General features: G+C 42.7%; 2 protein-coding genes and 1 non-coding gene across 3 annotated transcripts; 2 read left to right on the top strand and 1 right to left on the bottom strand.

The window, feature by feature from the left end:
* Positions 1 to 940: 940 nt before the first annotated feature.
* Positions 941 to 2,864, bottom strand: COX7B (cytochrome c oxidase subunit 7B). The gene is made up of 3 exons (XM_009984023.2): positions 2,746 to 2,864; positions 1,690 to 1,814; positions 941 to 1,141 (listed from the first exon to the last, which is right to left on the bottom strand). Exons 1-3 carry the CDS (start codon positions 2,780 to 2,782, stop codon positions 1,067 to 1,069), a joined length of 237 nt encoding a protein of 78 aa, XP_009982325.1. The 5' UTR covers positions 2,783 to 2,864; the 3' UTR covers positions 941 to 1,066.
* Positions 2,865 to 3,060: 196 nt separating this feature from the next.
* TRNAL-CAA (transfer RNA leucine (anticodon CAA)) lies at positions 3,061 to 3,176 on the top strand. The gene is made up of 2 exons: positions 3,061 to 3,098; positions 3,131 to 3,176. It is a non-coding gene; the product is annotated as a tRNA-Leu (tRNA).
* Positions 3,177 to 4,038: 862 nt separating this feature from the next.
* On the top strand, positions 4,039 to 15,705 carry MAGT1 (magnesium transporter 1). The gene is made up of 10 exons (XM_086619378.1): positions 4,039 to 4,128; positions 5,251 to 5,420; positions 6,256 to 6,373; positions 7,688 to 7,828; positions 8,328 to 8,468; positions 8,911 to 9,000; positions 11,304 to 11,367; positions 13,395 to 13,469; positions 13,935 to 14,025; positions 15,153 to 15,705. The coding sequence occupies exons 1-10, from the start codon at positions 4,039 to 4,041 to the stop codon at positions 15,166 to 15,168; spliced, it is 996 nt and encodes a 331-aa protein (XP_086475504.1). The 3' UTR covers positions 15,169 to 15,705.
* The last annotated feature ends 6,529 nt before the right edge of the window (positions 15,706 to 22,234 follow it).

Raw genomic sequence — 22,234 nt, forward strand, 5'->3', positions numbered from 1 at the left:
ACGTGACCACAGCGGCGGAGGACGGCGCCGCGAGGCACGTGACAGCGGCGGCGCTGCCGGCCGTCACGTGACTCCGCGGCGGAGGCCAAGTGGCGGTGCCGCCCGCCCCGCTGCGATCGGTACCGCCGCCTCGGCGGCGCTGGGGCCCCGCTCCCCGGCGGGAGGCCACCGGGGGCAGCCCGCAGCTGCGGCCGCCGCTGCTCCGAGCGCTTAGGGGCTCCGTGCAGCCAAGGGCCCCGGCGCGGTCCCGAGCCGTACCCGCGGGTCAAGCGAGTGCTCTCGCCCGAGCCCCAGGGAAAGCAGCAGTCGGGACGAAATTAGTCATCAAAAATCCCTGAGGAAAGTGAAGGCAGCCATGTCGTGCATCTCCGCGGTGTCAAAAAGCGAGAGATTTGTGTTTTTCAGGGATTCAAATGGACTCAGAGGTTTAGAGTCTGCATCTGCCCCTGATCGATTTCCTACCCAATTTCGATTACACAGGGATTCGTGAGAAAATTGACGTTTCTGTCGGTGTCAGTGAGGAGCAGTGCTGGGATACTGCCCGTCTCTGTGGAGCGCCTCCAACCCAAAAGCTGTCCTAAGTCCTTCGCAACTCTCAAAGGCCTTAGAAATGGCTTGTTTGCAGAGTGCTTCAAGACACAGAAACGCTTCCGTGGGAAAACAAATGGGATCTCAACAGCAAATATAAACTTCGTCACGAGATGCGCAGCGGAAGTCAGACGTACAGGGATGTGGACTCCACAGCGGGAACGCACGGGAGGGTCGTTTAAGCACACGCACCTGGCTACACGGACAACAATACGAGGTTTCGGATCTGTCCATTATCCACTGCGGACCATGACAGGAACAGCTGGGACTACCTAAAACATGGTTTAATTCTTTTGAGTTTTTACACTTCTTTGGCAGGCACTGAGCATAGAGGAAACCTAGAGGAGCCAGACAGGTTTCTAGGTATGTTTATTAGATTAGGAATGCCACTGTATGAGTGGTAATCAGGGAACAAATGCCATTACATCGTCATTTTTTCAGTGAAAGTTTAGACCAGTTCATTAGAGGCAAAAGGCTGTTACTCCCTCCATTCTTTTGGAGTGACTCTGCCAACGGGTGACAAGCCCCACTCAATTCCAGCTTGAGTCAACACCTGTAGGAGGATAAAAATCAGGATTATTAACTCTGAAATCAAAGAGACTTTCTAATAGAGGGCTATTTATATTGTTTTCAGTTTAGATTCCTTGTATTAGAACAGGACATCTATGATTCATTTTCTAATAAAGTGGAATATATTCATATTAAATAATATTTAAATATTTCAGGTTTCTATTTCGAAATGCCTAGCTTTAGAACAAAGAATCTGGAATGTGAAACCCCATCACCATATCATTATTTTCATCTATATTTATTTTCTGCTAAAACCTCTACCTGCATAGCTTAGAAATCCCAAGTAAAATAGAGAACACTTGTGTTTCAACCACATATTAAAATCAAGCAACAGACTGACACAGAAATTTGTGTAACAACTCAAAATCAAAAAATGAACTAAGACAACTTTCATCTCAATCACATTACTATTGACTTACCTAAAATTCTGACCACGTAAGCTATTTCAAACAAGCGAGCCCTTGTGAAACTTAACAGCTTGCAAGTTTACAGCTATAATCCCAACGGAGTGGTGAAAAAAGGACAACTTACATATCCCCAGACAGCAGTAAAAGCTGCGGCTCCACCAAGGAGTACCAGGTTTCCGTATTTATCGTGGAAGTTAGGCTCATATTTGCGATGAGCTTGTCTCACTGCAGTATGCTGAATGCCACGAGCTAAAGAATGTTAAAGAGAATGACAAGTATACAAATCAACTGAAATACCCATTCAAACCATTCACAATCCTCATGTCCCACCAACAGCGAGGCAAGTGTAAGCACTAAAGGACTTCAAGAAAAAGCTGAAACAAAATTAATCTTTTGGACTTACAGCTTTGGAATGATTCCAAAACATAGGACAGACAGAAAGCCTTGCCATTTTGTTTCAGCTCTCCCAATTTCTCTCTAGAAGGTTATTCCTGAAGTCTAATCCCAGTCGGAAAATCCTCTGAGTTACCTTTTCCATTAATATGTTTTCTTTGGGCCCTCAGTGTGGAAGTTCAAGTACGCTTTTGAAGTATTACTATTTCTATAACAAAATATTTTGTTTAGTACTTCAAAGTTTTAAGATTTTTCTATGTAAATGTCTATTGTGTACCTGATACGAGCATCTTCAGGAGGAAGCTCACCACCAAATTACGGGGTGGGTATGGATAACACCTTTCTCCTTCCTTAAAGATTTTTGAAGGGAGGGGAGGGAGGTGCAGAAGGGAGCGGAAATAACTGCGGGATTTCGCATGAGGTAAATAATGGAGAACAGCACGGAGAAGGAGGATATCTTCAGAAAACAGACTGTACGACGCACATTGTTCCCCCGTTATACGGCTGGTCATTGACTACGCTTTGCCGCCTCCGGTTACGAGGCCTGGACGTGCCCGGAGTTATCCTCAAGGAGGAAAAGCACCGAAGGGAACCTAAGGCTGTCTCAAATAAAAGCAACTAGGAGGGAAAAATGGCCGAAAAAATTAAAAAAGGCAGCAGAGGAAGGAGGACGAGACAGGCGCCTGCAGCCCCTCAGCCGCCCTCACGACCCCCCCCCCGGGCGAAGCGAGCCGAGCCTGCTCCCGCCAGACGCCCCCAGCACCGGGGCAGCCGCCTCCTCGCTTACCGGTGCGGCTCAGCGCGGCCCTCGCCACCGGGAACATGCCGACAAGCAGCCCAGGACTGGCGGGACACCCGTACCCTTGGCGAGCGCTGAAGAACAAAATGGTGGCGCCGGAAGTCGCCGCTAGCGGAGCCCTGTGGGTAACGCGGCGGCGTAAAGGCGCCTCCTCGGGAAAAGCCGGACGAGCTCCGCGGCCACGAGAGACCGGGGCCGCTCTGCGGTTCACACGCTCGGGAGCGCGCTCTGCGGGATGCGGGGGAGCGGGCGCGGCCGTGCGGAAAGCGCTAAGAAGCTCCCGGCGGGGGCTGCAGTCGCAGTGTCAGGATGGCCGAGTGGTCTAAGGCGCCAGACTCAAGGCGTTCCGCGCCTTCCCGCGGCGGGATGGGTATTCTGGTCTCCGCATGGAGGCGTGGGTTCGAATCCCACTTCTGACACCACTTTTTTTTTTTTTTTTCCTCTCTCTTACACCCCCGTTCTTGAATTTACACTCTTAAAAAGGCCGAAGAGCCACAGCCCAGACATTTCAGTGCAAATAGACCTTGCAGCGAGGCCCGCGGCGCCAGAAATGATTTCCACAGGGTACACGTCGTCGAATGGAGAAATAAAGCAAAAATGAAGCAGGAGTAAACCCACCTTTTTCTGTGGTGATGACACTTGAGAGCCCATAACCTGTTACACACTGAGGATTTCCCGAGCGCGTTTACGATTTTAACAATCTTTTTAACACACAGGACCCAGCAATATACGTGCATGTTCAAAGTTACACGCACGTACGTAATTTTCTCTCACATCTCTCCTTTGGGGAGACACCGATTAAGTTCCGTAGAGTTTTATTCTAGATTCTTTTTTCGGGGCTTGCTGACGTGAGGCCCGGCCCTCGGCGGCGGAGCGGGAGCCCGAGCACACCGCGGCTGTGCAGCGGTTTGCAATGTTTAAAGAGCCGTAGGCGCTGAAGAACGCCCCGTCTCCTCAAGGTGAGGGGCTGGGGAGCGGGGCAGCCACGACACCCTGCCCAGACCGGGCAGCGAAACGCGCCCGGCCGTCCCTACCGCCATCTCCCGCGGTCCCAGCGCGCCGCGGGGGGCACGCCCCGCCCCCTTCAGCGCTCCGCCAATCGAACGGCTCCAGCTTGCCTCGCTCCTATAGGCTAGCGGCAGCGCGGGCGGGAGGCACGTTCAACGAATCGGGAGCCGGCAGCTCGCCGCGGGCCGGCGCCGCCGCCAATAGGAGGCGCGTGGGCGGGGCCGCGCCGCCGGTGGGTCGGCGCCCACCAATCCGCGGCGGAGCGGAGCGGTCATGGCGGCGCTGCCGGTGCCGGTGCTGGCGCTGCTGCTGCTGGTGCTGGTCTGCGGCGGGCCGCCTGCCGCGGCGCAGAAGCGGAAGGAGGTGAGGGGCTGCCCGCGGCGGGCGGTGCCCCAGAGCCGGGTCGAGCCGGCGGGTTCCCGCGGGCGCCGGCCTGCGCTGCGGTCGTACAGCGCTGAGCGCCGGGGAGGCCGAGGGCGGGCGGGGCGCGCACCGGGCGGCTCGGCCCCCACCCCGGGGGCACCCGCGGGCCCCCGTAGCCCGAGAGTCGGCCTCGGTGGCGCTGCCTGGGCCGTGAGGGGCAGCCCGGCCGAGCGGGGCAGGTGTCTGATGGAGTCACGCGGTTCTAATTTTTATGTTATTTTCGGGTTCGTTTTAAGCCCATGGTCTTGTAAAGCGCCCTGTAAGAGCGTCGTCTTCTTCCTGCGTGGGATTTGGGGGGGGCGACAAAGATGTCACTTATTTCCCCGCGCGCGACTCCCAGGGTTTGAAAAGACCCCTCTGCATAAGCTTGTGCCGGTTGTAAGTCAAGGGAGAGGAGTTTGTTGTTTATCCTAAAGTATTTAACTGAAGAAGGGTATTAATAAGGAGTAGAGAAGGAGTTTGTGACAAACGTAACGTTTGGGGGTTTGTCGCTTATCTGGTGTTTCACTGTAAAATGTTACAGAATTGGTTGGCTCGTTTTAAAAGAAGAGCTTACTGTTGAGCGCTCTGGAGTCCTCCAGCTACGTACGGAATCAGGTTTTTCCAGCAGTGCTGAAAAGCAGGCGTTGAGCTCGCTTCCGCAGTGCTTCTGTCTCCAGTGTTGATTCTGCTGCTGCCAAGTTTGGAAACGTGAAACTGAGCGTGATGCTGGGTGCGGGATAAACGCTGAGGAGCAGCTGGGGCACCTGAGAGCACAGCTGTCATCTTACAGTCAGCAACAGGAGAAACTGCTCGTGAGCTGACAGCCTTCACCAGCGTGTGTAACGCTGAAGGCAAAGTGCTTACAGTGTGTGTGATACTGACTGGTTAAGGTAAATCAATAGTACTAACATGACTGTCAAAAGGGTCTTCTTCGTGAGGTGTCACATTATGTGCTCACTGTTCTTATGAAATTCAGTGCAGCTTTTTGTTACAGCAACTCTGAAAACCTTCAAGATTGTGCTGTGAGACTGGGGAAAGGAAAAAAAAGCCAACTAAGTGTTTCTCTCCCTTTATTTTCAGATGGTGCTGTCAGAAAAAGTGAACCAGCTGATGGAGTGGGCTAGTAAAAGATCCGTTATCCGAATGAATGGAGACAAATTTCGACGCCTTGTGAAGGCGCCGCCCCGAAATTACTCGGTGATTGTGATGTTCACTGCTCTTCAGCCTCACAGACAGTGTGTTGTGTGCAAGTATGGGCCTAATTCAGTCCTAAATTAGAACTTGAAAGTCGTCACGTGCTTTGTAGGAAATTACATTTAAGAATGGGATAAAACTTTGATGTATGTGGGAGGAATATACTCGGGCACGTGATTATCTTTGAAATTAAATGTGTGGGGATATATGTGTAATATGTATGTAAGAAAACAACTTAATTATTTATCTCCCTCCTGAAATAATTGCTGCTTTGCAGAAACCATACTGACAGGCTTCTGGAGAAAGATGGGGTGAAAACCCAGCTTTCCTAGCCTGAGCTGCTGAGGAAATGTTTGTAGAATTACCATTTGCCATGCTGTCTAAAAGTTGCTGTTAGGGAACATGTTGATTGGTACTTATTTATTTACAATTATAATATGCTGGGTCCTTAACCATATTATGGCTTTCATTAATTAATCCAGAGGTGACAGAGGTCTGTAAAGATGATTTTTTTACCTAGTTAGTTGAAATTAATTGGTTTCCCATCCTCTGACATGGAAAAGAGGGCACACCTGTAATTGGTTTGGTGCTCATGTTAGCAAATCATGAGCTGCTGGGTTCTGTTAAAAAATTTTTTATTAGGATTTACCACTGCTGTGTCCGTGGACTCAAACAAAACTTGTCCTTGCATTTAAAAAACCAGATGTGCCAAATGCTTCACTCGATTGTTAGAGGAGTGTCTAGCCTTAAACTTTAAGACTAGAAAATTAATTTAGGGGTGTGTGAGATGCACCCATTAATGGGGTGGGTGGCTACAGCTCCCTCAGCTGTTTTGTAACTTGTGTGCTGGACAAACACACGATACAGCATCTCACTTTGTGTGTTTTACAGGCAAGCTGATGAGGAATACCAGATTCTGGCAAACTCCTGGCGATATTCCAGTGCATTTACCAATAAGATTTTTTTCGCTATGGTAGATTTTGATGAAGGCTCGGATGTATTTCAGATGGTAATGTCTTTCTTTTTATCTTCTGACATTGTTTTGAACTCGAGTGTTGGAGACTGAGGGCAAGAAGGTAAAGATGTGTACAAAATTTCATGTTGCAATGATTAAAGAAATATTTGAAAAGTTGAAAGCTGCCATTCTCAGAAGAAATGAGGAGAAGAACAGAGGGCAGTAGCATATTGGCAGTAACATTAACAGAACTGACAAATCTGGCATAGGCAGGAGTGACCTGGCTTCTTTTCTGAGTTTGTCTCCTCTAATAACTTGCAGTGTAATTTTTGATGTAATTCTTCTATAGTACATGAAGAGGTAAGATAGAAAGCAAGGATGTTGTTAGGAACAGCTATTAGAATTTCTAGATTACTATAGAATGATAGATTAGGCTTTCAGTGTTGGTTAACTTATTTCTGTTCAAGTACGCAGGCATTTTGCTCTTCTACTAACATTATGTAACTGTTTGGCTTTTTTTTTTGAATGAATGAGAGCTTTGCATGTGTGCTTGCAGTTGTAGATCAAATTAATAGTTCATTATAGTTTTGCAAGTCTTAACTTTTTTTTAAGAGATACTCATGTCTATTTAAAAGCTACAAAATTTAGACTGATATTTTATTAAATGGAAGCTTTTGAACTGGAGAAGTGAAAAGAGATGTCTTTTATTATTCTTGTTCAATTTTCCCATAGTGTTACATCAAAAATTCATTCATCAAGCTATGGCCTTTATAGGTTACTGTATATATCCCTGTTTTGCAGACTTTTCTCCCAGAAGTAGTGTTTATAATCAAGAAACTGATAATGCTAGGGGAAAAACAGTGTTAGAAAAAGATAGATCTGTATTTTATAGACAACTACTTGTATATACCTGTTATAACCTCCTCTTAACCAGTCTGAATCTTTTGAATCAGTGGGTATAGATGTGGGTACTAACAAAGAAACATCAGTCGCTTTAGAAAACGTGCTCAATTGTGTTTTAAAAAAACAGTCTACTTGGAAGTAACAATTTTTTTCTAAGACATCCAGAAGAGCTATTGACAGAGCTAAAAAAATTTTGTTTCTCCACACTAAAAGGAGAAAACAGCATGGAACACAACAGGGAAGTTGCAGGAGTATATTGCTTACTTACATGAAATACAGAAATACAAGCTACTGTGTGCTTTCTTTACTTTTTTTAGGTCATCGTCAATGAAATCTATTTATTGAATAGTTACTTTTTTCTGATTGATTTAATGATGCTGTTGCAAGGTAGAAATGGAATAGAACTGTGTGTTACTGAGTAGACTTTTCACGGTGCTGTATCTTCTCTGAATTTTCCAAATACAGCTAAACATGAATTCTGCTCCAACCTTCATCAACTTCCCTGCTAAAGGGAAGCCCAAACGGGGCGACACGTACGAGCTTCAGGTGCGCGGCTTTGCAGCTGAGCAGCTCGCTCGTTGGGTGGCTGACAGAACTGATGTCAACGTAAGTATGTACACGCTTTCCCTGCCACCACCACCTCTGCAGCACTCCCTTAGTGCCTAATGCCAGCTACAAAGTGTGCCAGTTGTGTTCTGTGGCTCGTGATCTGATCTCAGATACTCCAAATGGTCCTCGTCTACAAAATCCAGTTTGGGCACACGACTGCATCTTTTCAGTTTCCTTATGTTCTGTGTCTGATGTTTTGTTTAATTCTGTGTTTGATAAGATGATAAAACTGACCTCCTTCCTTCTCCCTCTCGTATTCCTGTGGAAGAAAAACGGTCTTTAAATGATTAGATAGAGAAAAGGTGCATAAAACTGAAGTTCCAGTAGCAGGGCAGAAGCATTATTTAACTCCCTAGTCAGATTTATTGTATAGAAAGTTTTTGTATGTGCATTGATACTGTTTTCCAAGCTAATATACTGTGGGTTTTGGTAACAGGAGTGTGGGTATAATGTATAATCCCATTGAGGGAAAATAATTTGAATATCCTCTGTTTAGATTCGTGTGATAAGGCCACCGAACTACGCTGGACCGTTGATGTTAGGACTGCTGCTGGCTGTCGTTGGAGGCCTCGTATATTTGCGTGGGAGCAATCTGGATTTTCTGTATAACAAAACTGGCTGGGCATTTGCTGCTTTGGTGAGTGATTATAACTCTTGTCTGCCTGTTGTCAGGAGTTTCGTAGCAATTCAAGTCTTCAGAAGCTTTTTATATTTAAAGATACTTAAACCTGGTAGAGGAAAATGAAGTGCATTTAGTGTTACTTTTTGGTAGTCTGATAATATTGTTTGATCTTGGTCTTTTCAGCTCAGTTAATGCTTGATTAAATGCCATTTATACAAATAAAAAGTAGGACAATGCCAAGCCTAAGACTGTATTCCAAACCAGTGCTTTTGGTATGAAATGAAAACAAATTGGGAAAAAAAAGTCTGTACTAAATAGTGTTCCTTCTTTCCTTTTAATGAAAACAAATTGGGAAAAAAAAAATCTGTACTAAGTAGCGTTTCTTCTTTCCTTTTAATGAAAACAAATTGGGAAAAAAAAAATCCGTACTAAATAGTGTTTCTTCTTACCTTTTCAGTGTTTTGTGTTAGCAATGACATCAGGCCAGATGTGGAACCACATAAGAGGTCCACCCTATGCTCATAAGAATCCCCATACGGGACAAGTTGTAAGTCTTTTCTCTGTTTTCTTTTCTGCATTTCTGTTGTATTTCTGCAGAATAAGGCTGATACTAAAAGAGGCAAGTCAGAATGCAAATTATTCTTGGCTTCTTTGTAAGTCAGTGAGGCTAACATCTCCTGCAGTGAGGAAGGCAAATTAGAGGCTGCTGATTAGTTCAGAGAGGATCTGTCTTCTCTTAAAGTGTGCCTGTAAAAGAGGAGTGTTGTTTTGTGTGGAACAGAAGGAGTGTTAGAGCTCCAGTCAAGATTCAGATTTTCTTCCAATTAGCTTTATCCTCTTCTTGGCTCAACTAGAAGAAGAAACTCTGTTTGCAAACTTCTACTCTACTATGAAGAAATCACAAAATACTAATCTTAATCCAAAACGGAGTGGTGTGTTGTATAATTGCTGTGTGATAACCTCCACAATTACCTGGAATTCCATTTTGATAGGAAGGTCTTTTGTTCAATGAGTCATTAATTCTGGAAGAATGGTGGTATTGGTTCTCTGATGCCCTAAGAGTAAGAACAAGTGCTGCTTAGGGATTTTTTTTTTAGGTGTATTGCTTTCTGTGCTCAGTAATAAGCTCTTAAGAGATAGAATAAGAAATACAGTTCTTAATCAGATGAGAAATATTAATTTGCTATCTAGCAGCATGTTCAGTTTCTTGTTAGAAACTACTCCAAGTGCTTTCCATGCAACAAAGTGTTAGCAGTTATGTGGATGGTGCTCTTCGCTAAACGGGATGTAGCAGTTCAAAAGCGTTACCTTGGAGTGTATTTTTGTTGTGTTAACACCTAGAGAGTTTTTTGTGCAGAAACTGATCATTCTAGTAATCCCAGAAAGCTGAGAAGGTACTAAAATAATGCTCTGGGGTCAAGAGCACAGCATCCACAGTAACCAAAACTATTTGCTAACAAGTTATTTGGATGGGGGGTTCCCCCTTGCTGCAGAACTTAAGGTAAGTGCTTATTTCATCCTTCCTGTTCCCCATCTCTCCAAAATGTAAAAGAAGTGAGGAAGCATAATGACAATGCTTTTTTGCTTGGGTTCTGAGGGTAGGTTATTTTAAATTACCTGATTTCCTTCATCTCTCTGACCTCCTGTGCCTTTTTTAACCATTCCTATTTGTTTTTATGTTTTCCTTTCAGTGTTTATTTACCTGTGACCTTTGCTTTCCTCTGTCTTTTACCTATATTGTATCTCTAGTGATGAGGAGATGTGACAGTTCTAAATTGCTGACAGCAAAATAAAGGTGTTTATTATAGAGTTGTACATGCTCTTGGGGAAAAATCAGTTTTAACATCACTTGAAATACACTGCTCTGTACATAATACAGAACGAGATACACTGTAGAAGTAGTCAGAATATATGGACAGCATTGCATCTCTTCAGGTGCTTACACGTCACGTGGTGTATTTTACACATCACATGGTGTATTTTACTCAGAAGGGAATTAATTTGGTGAAATGTCCTTTCATGCCTGGTTAGGTGGGTCAAGCCCTCTGTATTCTTCTGTAAAAAGTGGATCTGCTTATCAAACTTTTTTTTCCTACTTAGGTATAACATCACAACCATAGTGATGTAGAGCTTCCCATAAGAGATTAAAAACTGGTATTCTTTCACAGATTTCATATTTCTAGTTAACCCAGTTGGTTAGTGAACTATTAATGTAAATGAAACTGAACCAACTTACTGAGTGGAAGTTCTCGTATTTTAAATGTTTTCACGAAAACATTTGTTCATTAAAATTTGTTTCTTCTGTTTACATCATTCCTAAGCCCTTTTGAGACTGAAGAATAAAGCTTCAATGGTATTGGTAGTGATGTTCCTTTTCCTGGTACACCATGGAAGAATTTCAAATGCTTGTTTCTGGAGCCAAGTGAGTAGAGTTCACACGTAGATTGAAGAGCCTGTCCCTAAGCTGAGGAGCAGTGTACGTAACCCGAGAATCTGAGTCAGGGAATGGATCAGACTGGGATCACAGTAGGTGCAGGAGGGCATAATTTGGTGTTTTGTCCTGCTGAACAGGGGATCTGGACCATGAAGGTCGTAGCTGCTCTTGTACTTACTGTAATCTGAATGATGCTTTGGGCTGATTGTGCGTGAGAGAAGAAGGATTTTTGATGCTGACACAGCTCCCCCCCAAAAATCAATGCTCAACAGATGAAATGGTTTGTGCTCCAGCTTCTGCTTCGTCTCCTGAGAGAGAGAACTGCAAAACCCACTTCCAAGCTCTACAGCTGTTGTTAATTGTGCCAAAGTTGACTCCAGTCTTTTCTAAATTCAGTTACCCTTTGTCTCTTACAGAACTACATCCATGGGAGCAGCCAAGCCCAATTTGTGGCAGAAACACACATTGTTCTTCTCTTTAGTATCCTTCCTTCTGAGAAGCACGTGGTTGGTGATGATTTGTCTGTTATTGTGCTGCTGCCTTTTCCTTTAGAGTACTTTGCCACGGCTCGTAACCGTCACCTGATGCCGATGCAGAAGCTTGTAGAGCCTTTCCGTGCTGCCAACTATGCTTTTCCTCTGTCAGTGATCTTTAAGTCGAGGAGAAAAATGTTACTGCTTTCTCACTGCCTCCTTCCTGGCTTAAGGACTGAACTGAATGCAGTGTGGAAGATGCAGATCTTTGTGGAATCATAAGGTTCTTCAGGATAGTGTCTGTTCCTCTGTGCAAGTCTCTTACCTTTTCAATCTCACTGACTTAGTTCTTGCTTTGGTGTTGAATTCCTTCCTCTGTTACTGATCTTCTTTTATTTCTCTGCTTACTTTCTTTGCTTTTAATCTTACCACTCGTTCACGCTAATGATTCAGGATTTTTCCCTGCCAGTGTGATGCCATCAAGAAAGGCAAGTGGAAACTTTCAGTTTGAGAGTTTTTGCCTTTCTCATTTGTATAAAAATGTTTCTTTGGAGTCATAGAACACTCTAAAATTCAATGTTCTCTTCCTCTGTTCCCACATGTATGTTTTGGATCCGTCATCTGTAACTTCAGTCATCTGACTCAAACCTTTTTCTTCCTTGTCTCGTCACCTGTGTCAGTCTCTGCATTCTTCTATCTTTTATTCAGGATTTTTATTTTATTTGATATTATCTTTTTTCTTGCAGTTTCACAGTCCCAAATTGCTTACTTTTTACAGTACACGAGTGGACAGAATAGCAGACTTCCTACAGGCACATAATTTTAAAACTTCATTCAAAGTACCTGTCCTCTTCACTGCTTGACGATGATTAAAAAGCCTTTTCTGTTGCAACAGCAATGTTCTTTAGCAGAGTGACTTCTGCTAATTTCTCCCTTTTCTCTTGTTTTATCTATTCAAAATCCCAATTTCAGCAAGTGATGCATTGGGTTTTTTGTAATAAAATAATATAAAGTAAGCAATTGATGTTTAAATATGATAGTGTTAAAAGAACTCTATTCTTGCTGTGTATTCATTATCAAATATACATATTTTTTTAACTTAAAGAATCCCTTTGGAGGGGCACTTCTGATCTTTTTGTAACTATTACTGTACTTTTCATGCGCTCAGTCAAATTCAACCTAGAAACTTTTTGTTGATGTTTGTGTTACTGCTATTCATCACATTCTGGACCCCATCTACCAGTTGCTGGAGACATTTGAAACGGTAGAAGTTGGCAAGGTTCCTGTAGATTGAAGTCACTTTTCTGTTATGCTGAAGGCAGACCGCATCTGGAATGGGAACATTTCTTAGCAGTGCCTTTGCAGTCAGTGTTAAGTAATTCTTATTTCAGGAGGAGGAGTAGGACTGAACATCTGTAGTGAAATGGAATGAAATCTTTGGGAATTCTGTATTTTGTTCCACTGGATCCACTATTTTGCTTTGCTAGGATGCATTCTTTGCAGATGTCAGGTGTTTTAAGTCGTCTGTGCTTTCTTAACTTTACAAGCGTTATTTTTTTTACTTGAATAAAGACTGAAATATTGCTGCTTGAAAGATATCCTGTTGGATTAAATATTGCATATGTTGTATTCATTCTGTTAGCTGAGTAAAATGCAGAAGTTGAATTCCTTTTGGGATTTTCCGGTGGAGTAGAACAGTAGTAGGAGTGGACTGAGCTCTCCGCAAAGGAATGATATTTCATTACAAACTGAGATAATAAATGCATGGGTTTAATTTTGCGTCAAGACCTACTACACCTTCCAATTTTTATTTTAAAATTTGTATTTATTTTCTCTTAAAAGTTGTCATTATGAATGCCTTTGAGTTGCTTTTTTGCCTCCATAGTTGCTGCTTTGGCTGGGAGGTCTTTAATCTCTCTGGTAGGTTTTGATGCCCAGGTTTGGAGTGGGAGCTGAATTTAAGGGATTAGGAATTGAGTGTATTATATTAAGTCTATTGTGTTTTGTTGATTTAGCCTTAAGCAATGTTTGTAGATGGTGGTGTTACTTTAGGAATGGTGCTCCTCCACGAAGCTGCTACTTCTGACATGGACGTGGGGAAGAGAAAAAGTAAGTACTAACACTTTTCTCTCTAAGAGAAGGCATATTCAGTAAAGATTTTTGATAACACTATTTAATAGAAATGCTTCTGCACTGTGAGTTTTTGTACACTTCCCACCTCTAAGAACAAGTGAGTAATTTGGGTTTTCAGCAGCATTTGATATTGCTTAGCAAACTGCAAGATAAACTCAAAGCCTTTTTGGGAGAAGGGGGGATACAAAGATACTTTGCAGCATTTTGCAAGTAAAGGAGAGAAGAAGGGACTTGCTTTCTGTTATTGCAGTTATAAAACTGATTCACAGTAGCAATTTGAAAGAAAATTTATGTTAATCTAATTCTTCTGAGTGACTCTAATAGAGGTCTCATCTCACCAAATCTGTAAACGTTACAGAATGGTTTTGAAAACCCCAGTCACTGTGGTGTTTGTGGGGGCAGCTGTCACATTACCACAACCTTATTCTGCATCTCTTGCAGTCATGTGTATTGCTGGTATTGGCTTGGTGGTGGTGTTCTTCAGCTGGTTGCTGTCTGTCTTCAGATCCAAGTACCATGGCTACCCATACAGGTACGTCTCTTCTGCTCCTTCATTGTTTTCCTGTGCATTGCAACACAGCTACAACACCGTAGAGTGTTTCGAAGGAACTGGGTAAACACAAACCAGTGCTTAAAGATTGAAAGTGGTACTAGAAGTTTGGGTTTTTTTTATCTGGACTGTATGATTAGGAATTAATCTGGTTTTGATGACTGGTATTTCCTTGTCTGGTAATACTAATATAAATCAGAACAGAGAAATAGGCAAAGAACCCATTTTCTGAAATATAATTTGGTGGGAAATTAACTCTTTTAAAAATGCTCCACTTGCTTCTCAAGGAGTGGTGATATTGGTCAATATAATCACCAGAAATAACGGTATTTGGTGGGTATTACAATTTTTCAGGCTGGCCAAAAGAAAAATTGTGATAATCTCCTTTTCGTGCCATTACGTACTATAAAATATTTCTATTTTCTTAGTGATATCTCAGCCAATTTATATGGAAAACAAGTGTATCTCTTTCTACTTCTCTCTTCCTCCATGTTCATACATCTTGATTATTGATTGTTATTTGTGAGAACAAGGAGGATGGCTGATGTTTTAGAGCTGCATACGTTTTGGGATTGCTTCTGTAAAGAGTCTTAACACTATTAATAGACTGCTTTATATATATAGTATATATATATACACAATCAGTATACATATCTTTTGTGTTTTTACTAGGTTGTTTACATTTTGAAGGAATAAATACGTGTTGAGGGACCAGCTTCGAACCACCTCAGTTTCTGCATAGAGTTTAATGTGGAATATAATTTCCCGTAGGCAAATATTCCCTTTCTATAAGAAGTCAGTTCTTATTTTTAAATATCTCAATAATAAAACTGTTATTTCATAAAGGCTTTTCTCAAGACCAGAAGAGAGCTGGACTTATTTCCTGTTTGATAACTGGTCAGCTTCTATTCTGGTCTCTGCTATGCTCTTATGTACTTCTTCTAACTTTGTTATAGATAAGATATGGTTCTCTTGGCTTTAGAGTTACTGGAAGACTCGCTTTTAAGCAAATTCTGATTTTTCTCTGCATATATGAAAGCTAAGTGGAATGTTGCACACCTTTGTTTCTTACAAAATGAATGAAAATGCTTGTTATTTTGTTCCTGCAGTTTCCTAATGAGTTAAAGGATTCCAGAATCTGTAACATCAGAAAGGTGGCGACTCTGAAGTTGTGTAATGGAATGGAAGAGCTGAATATGTGTGGTTCGTGCTACCTCTTACACTGAATGAGATAGTGAAACACTGAACCAAAGACGACGTGTAGTGCCTTAAGTATAAGAAGCAATTTGCTCTGAAGGACACAGAGTATTAAGATGCAGTCTCTTTTTCATAAGCTTTACATCTTCTTAAACAACTCTACTTCTAGTGAAATTCAGAACTTAATGCTTAGAACTACATTTCTGTAGACTAACTAGAAACAGTACTTTAAATTCAACTGGATAATCTATTTTCCATATATTTCTTTTTCCCCTCGAATATTTATCACTTTATTTCCTGTTTGTGCATAGCAGGTGATGTGACAATAGGTTCTCTGTCATGCCTTTTCATGGTTGAGAAAACTTCTTCATGTACCTGGAAATCTTTTCCTTCAGTCTGTGTGCGACCCTTGGACCATACACCAAATTCCAGTGTGGAATGTGCATATCCTAGAGCTGTATCTCATTTTTTGAGAAGAGTACTTAACTGCTGTGTGATGCAAGAGATTGTTTCGCAGAAGAAGGGAGAATTTTCACCAGGTAGAACTGAGTCATTGGTTCAAATAGTCACTAAAAACTTTCTTTGCCAAATGCTGAAATTGCAACATTTAAACATTGGTGCAGAGCCGAAAAAAATATAATGACCAACACTCACACTCTGGAAAATACAACCCAAAACTAGCTATCTGTAGCACGGATTAAAGGTTGCTAACTGGTTTTCCAGTTACTGCTCAGGGCCCTGACAAACCAACAGGTATCAGATTTTGATCACTATGTAAGTTCTTGCGTTTTCTATTTATTTTCTCTCAAGTTTTTATCCTTGGGGAGGATATCGGAGTTGGCAGAGATATCTAATCCCAGGATAAATGTTGTTACCCCAGGAAAGATTTTTTTTTTTTTTGCCTGACAATTGAATGCACCTGCTTTTTGCTCTTTTTTTTGTTCTCTCATCTCACAAAGATACTTTGCCTTAAGGATTTTTGAGTGGAAGACGTTGTGCCTCAACCCAAACTGTTGCGTAGTTCAGCACCTGTTCTACAGGAAATCTTTGCAGCCTGATTCAGTAATACTTCCTTCCGTAGGCTGTGGTGGCCTTCGAGGTTTCTAGTCAGGAAAACATGATGATTCTTTGTCTCCTGCTTCTGCCTCTCCCCTGTCTCAAGGGGTTACAGAATTTGGACACTTTAGATTGAATCTCAGAAAGGACTATGTCATTGAAAGTAAAATATTATTCTTATGCAATTTTGCTAAATTAACACACATCTCAAGTGCCTTAACTTCACTAATTCAGTTGTTTGATGTTTCAGCTTGTTGAAATGCATTTTTCTATGCCATACAGAATGACAAACCTTAGTGGAATGGATAAATTGTGTGCCTGACTGGATTTTGGACAAGTTTCAATAAAATCTTTTAGTCTAATCCATGCTCCTGTGTCTTTTGAACTTTAACATAAGACAAACAAACTGATTTTCTTTCACTATTGCTTCAGTGTGTTAATAAAAATGCCTCTATATAGTGAACAAGCTAAGTATGGCTGAGTAGACTGGATTAGTAGCACGTATGTGTTTAAGCATAAAGATTGCATGGTTTTTACTTGCTGTTGACAGCTGTCCCGAGGTGGAAATCTTGGCTTCCTGGCGCCCTAGACAGATCCATCAATAGCATTTCTGGAGGTGGAATCTAGTTAGCCCTATAGATATGCCTGGAACAACTCTGGACTGCTGTACCCGTTGCTTATTTTCGTTTCCTGTTGGTACAATGCTTCCACTAAGCTTTCAGACTGGTTGTACTTCAGTCGTTAGCCCTGCAGGTGAAAGTGGCTACAGTCTCATTCTGGAGAAGTAATGTTTTTTTCTTAAACTTTCAGTCTTGTTTATAATTTTTCTGACATGGCACGTATTGTATTCCCTCTCTAAAAAGCATCTAGTCATATATTGACTCACTTTAAACAGTTGCACATCACACTGGTGGGTGGTGGAGGTATGTTGGCCTTCCATTTAAGGTACTATAGTTGTTGAGAGTTTCCATGCTGACATATGAAATGAAAATAATGCTTACTTTTTCCAACAGTTTTTCTGCTCCCTAGGCTGAAACTGAAGTGCACAGAGGAGAGAACAAGTGTGATAGTGGAGCAAAAGAAGATTGGATGCTTGCAAGGGCCTGTAGCAGATCTAGAAAGTGTGCAATTCTAGAAAGATCTGACTTGTGCAGCAGCTGAGAGGTAATGACTGGCTATAATTGGTACCCAAAGTGATTCTTTGGGGTCATTGGCACATGCACCTCACTAACTAGTTCATATAATACAGTTCTGGACCAGTAGCACCAAAGTGGAAGAGGCAATGAATTGGAGAACTGGTATGCTAAAATGGGGAGTTTGAGGCCATCTCTTTTAGCAAGTGAGTCATTAAACAGCTCAGAAGTACTGTGAAAGCTCACCTTCAGAGAACACTTAGTATAATGAAAGGAGGAAATTGTATATTCTGTAGCTGAAAATGGACTCTGTGGTTTCGTTAATGTGGCTGGCCTCAAAGATTGCTGCTTTTTTTTTGCTTTTGAGAAGGGGCTGTGATGGATTTAAAAATTATTTTGGAATAATAGCTAGAAATAATTTAGGGAGCTCTCTGATGAGCTAAGCCTGAGGCAAGGTAGTAAATCTAAAATCTAGGTAATGGTTTGTGTTACCTACAGCACAGGATGTGCTTCTTGATGGTGGTGGCTAGTAGTCATTCCTGCAGTTAAGCCTTTAGCAGAGATGCTTCATAAGCACATAATCTTCAGCTGCAGAACTGCGTAGTCCTCCAACAAGATGAAAAATGTGCTCAGCTCTGCATCTGCTGTGTGTGGCTTGGTGCTCGTGCAAATAACCTTAATTAATCCCGTGGCTGGTGATGTCCGTGTGGCTGAGTGTACGTGTGCAATCACGTGATTTGAGACAGACCTTCAGACACGGGGGTAAGAACAAGTTAAACCTCTTGGCAGGCGGTGGGATAGCCAGCAGTGTCGGGATTATGACGAGATCTGGCTGCCTAGAGGCTTTAGGAGAAAAACATAGATGCTCTTATGGTCACAACTCTTGGACATCTGACCTAAAGGGGGCCTACAGGAAAGCTGGAGAGGGACTTTTTACAAGGGTGTGTAGTGATAGGAGAAGGGGCAATGGATTTAAACTGAAAGAGGGCAGATTTAGGTCAGATATAAGAAAGATATTCTTTACATTGAGGGTGGTGAGGCACTGGCACAGGTTGCCCAGAGAAGTTGTGGGTGCCCCATCCCTGGCAGTGTTCAAGGCCAGGTTGGATGAGGCTTTGGGCAACCTGGTGTAGTGGAGGGTGTCCCTGCCCATGGCAGGGGGGTTGGAACTGGGTAATCTTTGAGATCCCTTCCAACCCAAACCATTCTATGATTCTAAACGTGCAGCAAGGCTTACTCTGAGCCTTGCTAAAGTGTAAAAGTAAGCACAACAGTAGTTTGGGGTTTTCTTAAATTTTTATTCCTAGTCTATATTTCTTAAAAATCAAAGTACCAGTTTTACAAGTCCTGAAGAAAGTCAGTTGCTTCACTTTCTAAACGTTTGGATCGTCCAAAGAAAATCAGATGCCTGAATCGCCTGTGCTGGTTTGGACATGCTGCCCCCGACACCGGGTTGTGCTGGATCATGGCATCTTGTAGCCTGACTTTGTTGGGAGAAAAGAATAGTCTGTAGTGTTCCTTTACAGTTTATTAGCAGAGGTTTCTGATAGTGTGTGTTAAAAATTACCCAGTCTCTAACAGAAAATCACTTAATGCTGAAATCAGTGGGTTTTTTTGTTTTGTTTTTAAGAAGTTAAATTTTCTAAGTGCTTTCCTCTGCTATGAGAAATTAATTCTCACAAAGGATTTGGAAAAGTACTGGCACTTTGTTTCTGCATTGGACCTTGATGTTTATTGCTTTCTCATGCTGAAAAGGTTTAATTATCAAATACAAACCACTACTCAACTGATTCTGCACCATCACTTTGGGCTTTATTAACGGGAATAGAATAACACCAAAACAAAGAACAAACACAGGTTCTTGAGTAAATAGTCATCAGTTTTCAGTTTTTATCATACTTTTTCTCTGATGAACAGAGAATGAGTTTCACTGTGCATAATCTATTCCATTTAAAAGCTCAGATCTTGACCATTCTTATAAAATGAGTGAGTATAGTGTTCTATCGTTCTGGATTAATTGTGCTACTTTTATCAGAGATAATAATCTGAAAAAGATGTATATGTGGTTTGTATTTCTAGGTCAGGAGCACATAAAGTTATTAAAATATTCTCTTGTCAATTGATAACTATACATGTCTTTCAGCCATTTTTCTTAAAAAGTAGGCTAATATCTACTTAAGAAAACTAATTACTATCGTTAGGAAAAAAAATAATCTGCCATGAGACTCTACAGTGGCCCTTGGTTTGTCCTGCAAACTAAGCTCTGAATCCTCATTCCTCGAGGTTTATTGGAGCAGCCAGCAGTGCCTATTCGTAGAGCTGAGGGAAGGGGCCCTGTGTGCTGGGGAAACGTAACTAGGAATGTTAGAGGGGCAGAATGTTTCTCTGCAGATACACGCAGTATCTGTCCAGATGCAGATTTCGGTGTGCTTCTACAATCTGCTTTTTGACAGCCTCATGATAGTGTCGCGTTTTGTCTTCTGCAGTAATTGTTGGGAGATGGAAACATTTCCATCATTCTTCTATCTCGACCTTTTCTCACAATAGGATTTGTTTTTCCTGTGCAACTTATATCTAAAGTCACAAATTGGAGGCAATTAAATTTGGTTTTTTGAACCGCTTTCAAATATCTTCTTCCATCTCCCAAAGAAATGGTACAAGAAAATAATATTACAGAGTAAAAGTAATAAACATATCTACGTAGTTATTCTAAATCAGTAGGATATTAGTCCATAAGCAGACTAAATGGCTTGAAGAGGAAAATGTTTTGTGCTCTGATTTTAATCACACAATTGGAATACTAATGCAGAGCTAAGAATAGGTAATGCGTCCCGTTTAGTTCATCTGTCTGGAGGCAAAAAAACAGAATGGCTTTTTGCAAATTTTTTTAATGGAATTTGTAGCAGTCAGTTAACACAGATTTATTTTTTTTCCTTCTAAAATTTAACTGAAAGGCAGGTGATGCTTTGGTCTTTTAAAACTAGCGTTGACCATGAGATAGAATTTGTTAACAAAGCTGTTATTAAATCTGCTGTTTGGTATTACTAAAATTCAGCAAATGCAGGATGCAGTTGTTGGGTACAATGTTAAATTTTAAAGCAAATTCTGTTTAGGCCAGTTTGTAGAATTTCCCTGGGATGTGTAAGCCTGTCTGTGCTGAGGTGCGAGATGCTGTTTATTCTCCTATCATTGCCTTTTAGAATGAAATAGGTATTACGAAGTCGTAATGCTTAAGATGACAAGGCTTTTGTTTACAATTTTTTTCTTTTATTTTGCACATTGCATTATGAAAACAGGTGAGTTGGTACTTTTTTTTACTTTCTACAGAAAAAATACAGTACTTTTCAAAACTGATTATAATATGTGAACAATATTTGTGTCACCTGTTTCAAATTACGTGTGATGCTGGACTCGGTTTTGGTGGTCTGTTCTGTTTTGGTGACGTGGGGAGATGGATGTTTAGGTGAAAGCCCAGCCAGCGGGGTTTGGTAGCCTTCTCACAAAAGCATGTAACTTCTTTCCCTCTGAATAGGGATGTATTCCAATCCTCTTTTCATAGAGATTTTAACATCTCACAGGAATGTAGAAGCTGCTAGTACAAGCAGGGAAAATTATCTTGGCATACTTATGTGAGGCTGCCAAAGATGTGCTGCCTTATCTAAAGAATTTTCTCTTTTACAAAAAGAATTATAGCAAACCTGGGCTTAAGCGAAGCTCTAGCTGGCAGTGTAACTTGGGTGCTGTTCAACCAGTTTGCCCTCAATAATCCTCAGTATAGCTTACATCATTCGTGTCTTGCTGTCTTTTTTATTCTGTACATGGGCTGGAGCACCTCTGCTATGGAGACAGGCTGAGAGAGTTGGGGCTGTTCAGCCTGGAGAAGAGAAGGCTCTGGGGAGACCTTCCAGCAGCCTTCCAGTACCTAAAGGGGCTACAGGAAAGCTGGAGAGGGGCTTTGGACAAGGGTGTGTAGTGACAGGACAAGGGGCAATGGCTTTCAACTGAAAGAGGGGAGATTTAGATGAGATCTAAGGAAGAAATTCTTCACTCAGAGGGTGGCGAGGCACTGGAACAGGTTGCCCAGAGAAGTTGTGGCTGCCCCATCCCTGGCAATGTTCAAGGCCAGGTTGGATGAGGCTTTGGGCAACCTGGTGTAGTGGAGGGTGTCCCTGCCCATGGCAGGGGGGTTGGAACTAGGTGATCTTTGAGGTCCCTTCCAACCCAAAGCGTTCTGTGATTCCATGGGGGACTATCTCCTCCAAAGCTTTGCTTCTGTGCTCGTGTCCTGGTCTGCTTGAGTTCGGTGGCTGATCCCCGCAGAGGACTGGGGTTGTTGGGTGCTGTTACTGCAGTTTGGCTGCCGCCGCAGTGTTTAATGTATTCAAACGCCGCGATGAACTTGTTGAATGCAGAATTGCCCCAAATTGCAGTTCTCTGGCGATGGAGCGGGTGCAGGGGACGGGCTGAGCCCCGACCCTCACTGTGGCTCCCGCTGCTCACGGGCGCCCGCGGCGCTGCCTCAGGCTCCTGCCGCAGGGGCGGAGGCTGGAGCCCCCTGCTGGGCAGAGTCGTCAGTACACTTTGTTTTGAAATGATGTCACGGGACCCGGTGCGTGACGTCAGGCCCCTGCCGGTGATGTAACCCTCCCTCCAGCCAATGGGAGCGCGGAAGGTAGGGACGGTGACGTGAACGACCCTAGCAACAGGCCCCGTCGGAGCCGCCCAATTAGAAAATAGCTGGGGGCGGCGGGGAGCCAATGGGAGTCGGCGAAGGAGGAAGGCGGCAGGAGGCAGGTCTCGCTCAG

Source organism: Tauraco erythrolophus, chromosome 13 (assembly GCF_009769465.1).
Source record: "Tauraco erythrolophus isolate bTauEry1 chromosome 13, bTauEry1.pri, whole genome shotgun sequence".
Classification (NCBI taxonomy): Eukaryota; Metazoa; Chordata; class Aves; order Musophagiformes; family Musophagidae; genus Tauraco; species Tauraco erythrolophus.

Bases quoted from the DNA above. Each gene is read 5' to 3' on its own strand.
- COX7B (XM_009984023.2), bottom strand. From the start codon at position 2,782: ATGTTCCCGGTGGCGAGGGCCGCGCTGAGCCGCACCG. The intron at 1,815-2,745 runs GTAAGCGAGGAG...AACATTCTTTAG, and splicing joins GGCCGCGCTGAGCCGCACCG to CTCGTGGCATTCAGCATACT. The intron at 1,142-1,689 runs GTAAGTTGTCCT...ATCCTCCTACAG, and splicing joins TTACTGCTGTCTGGGGATAT to GTGTTGACTCAAGCTGGAAT.
- MAGT1 (XM_086619378.1), top strand. From the start codon at position 4,039: ATGGCGGCGCTGCCGGTGCCGGTGCTGGCGCTGCTGCTGCTGGTGCTG. The intron at 6,374-7,687 runs GTAATGTCTTTC...TTCCAAATACAG, and splicing joins GCTCGGATGTATTTCAGATG to CTAAACATGAATTCTGCTCC. The intron at 7,829-8,327 runs GTAAGTATGTAC...TCCTCTGTTTAG, and splicing joins CTGACAGAACTGATGTCAAC to ATTCGTGTGATAAGGCCACC.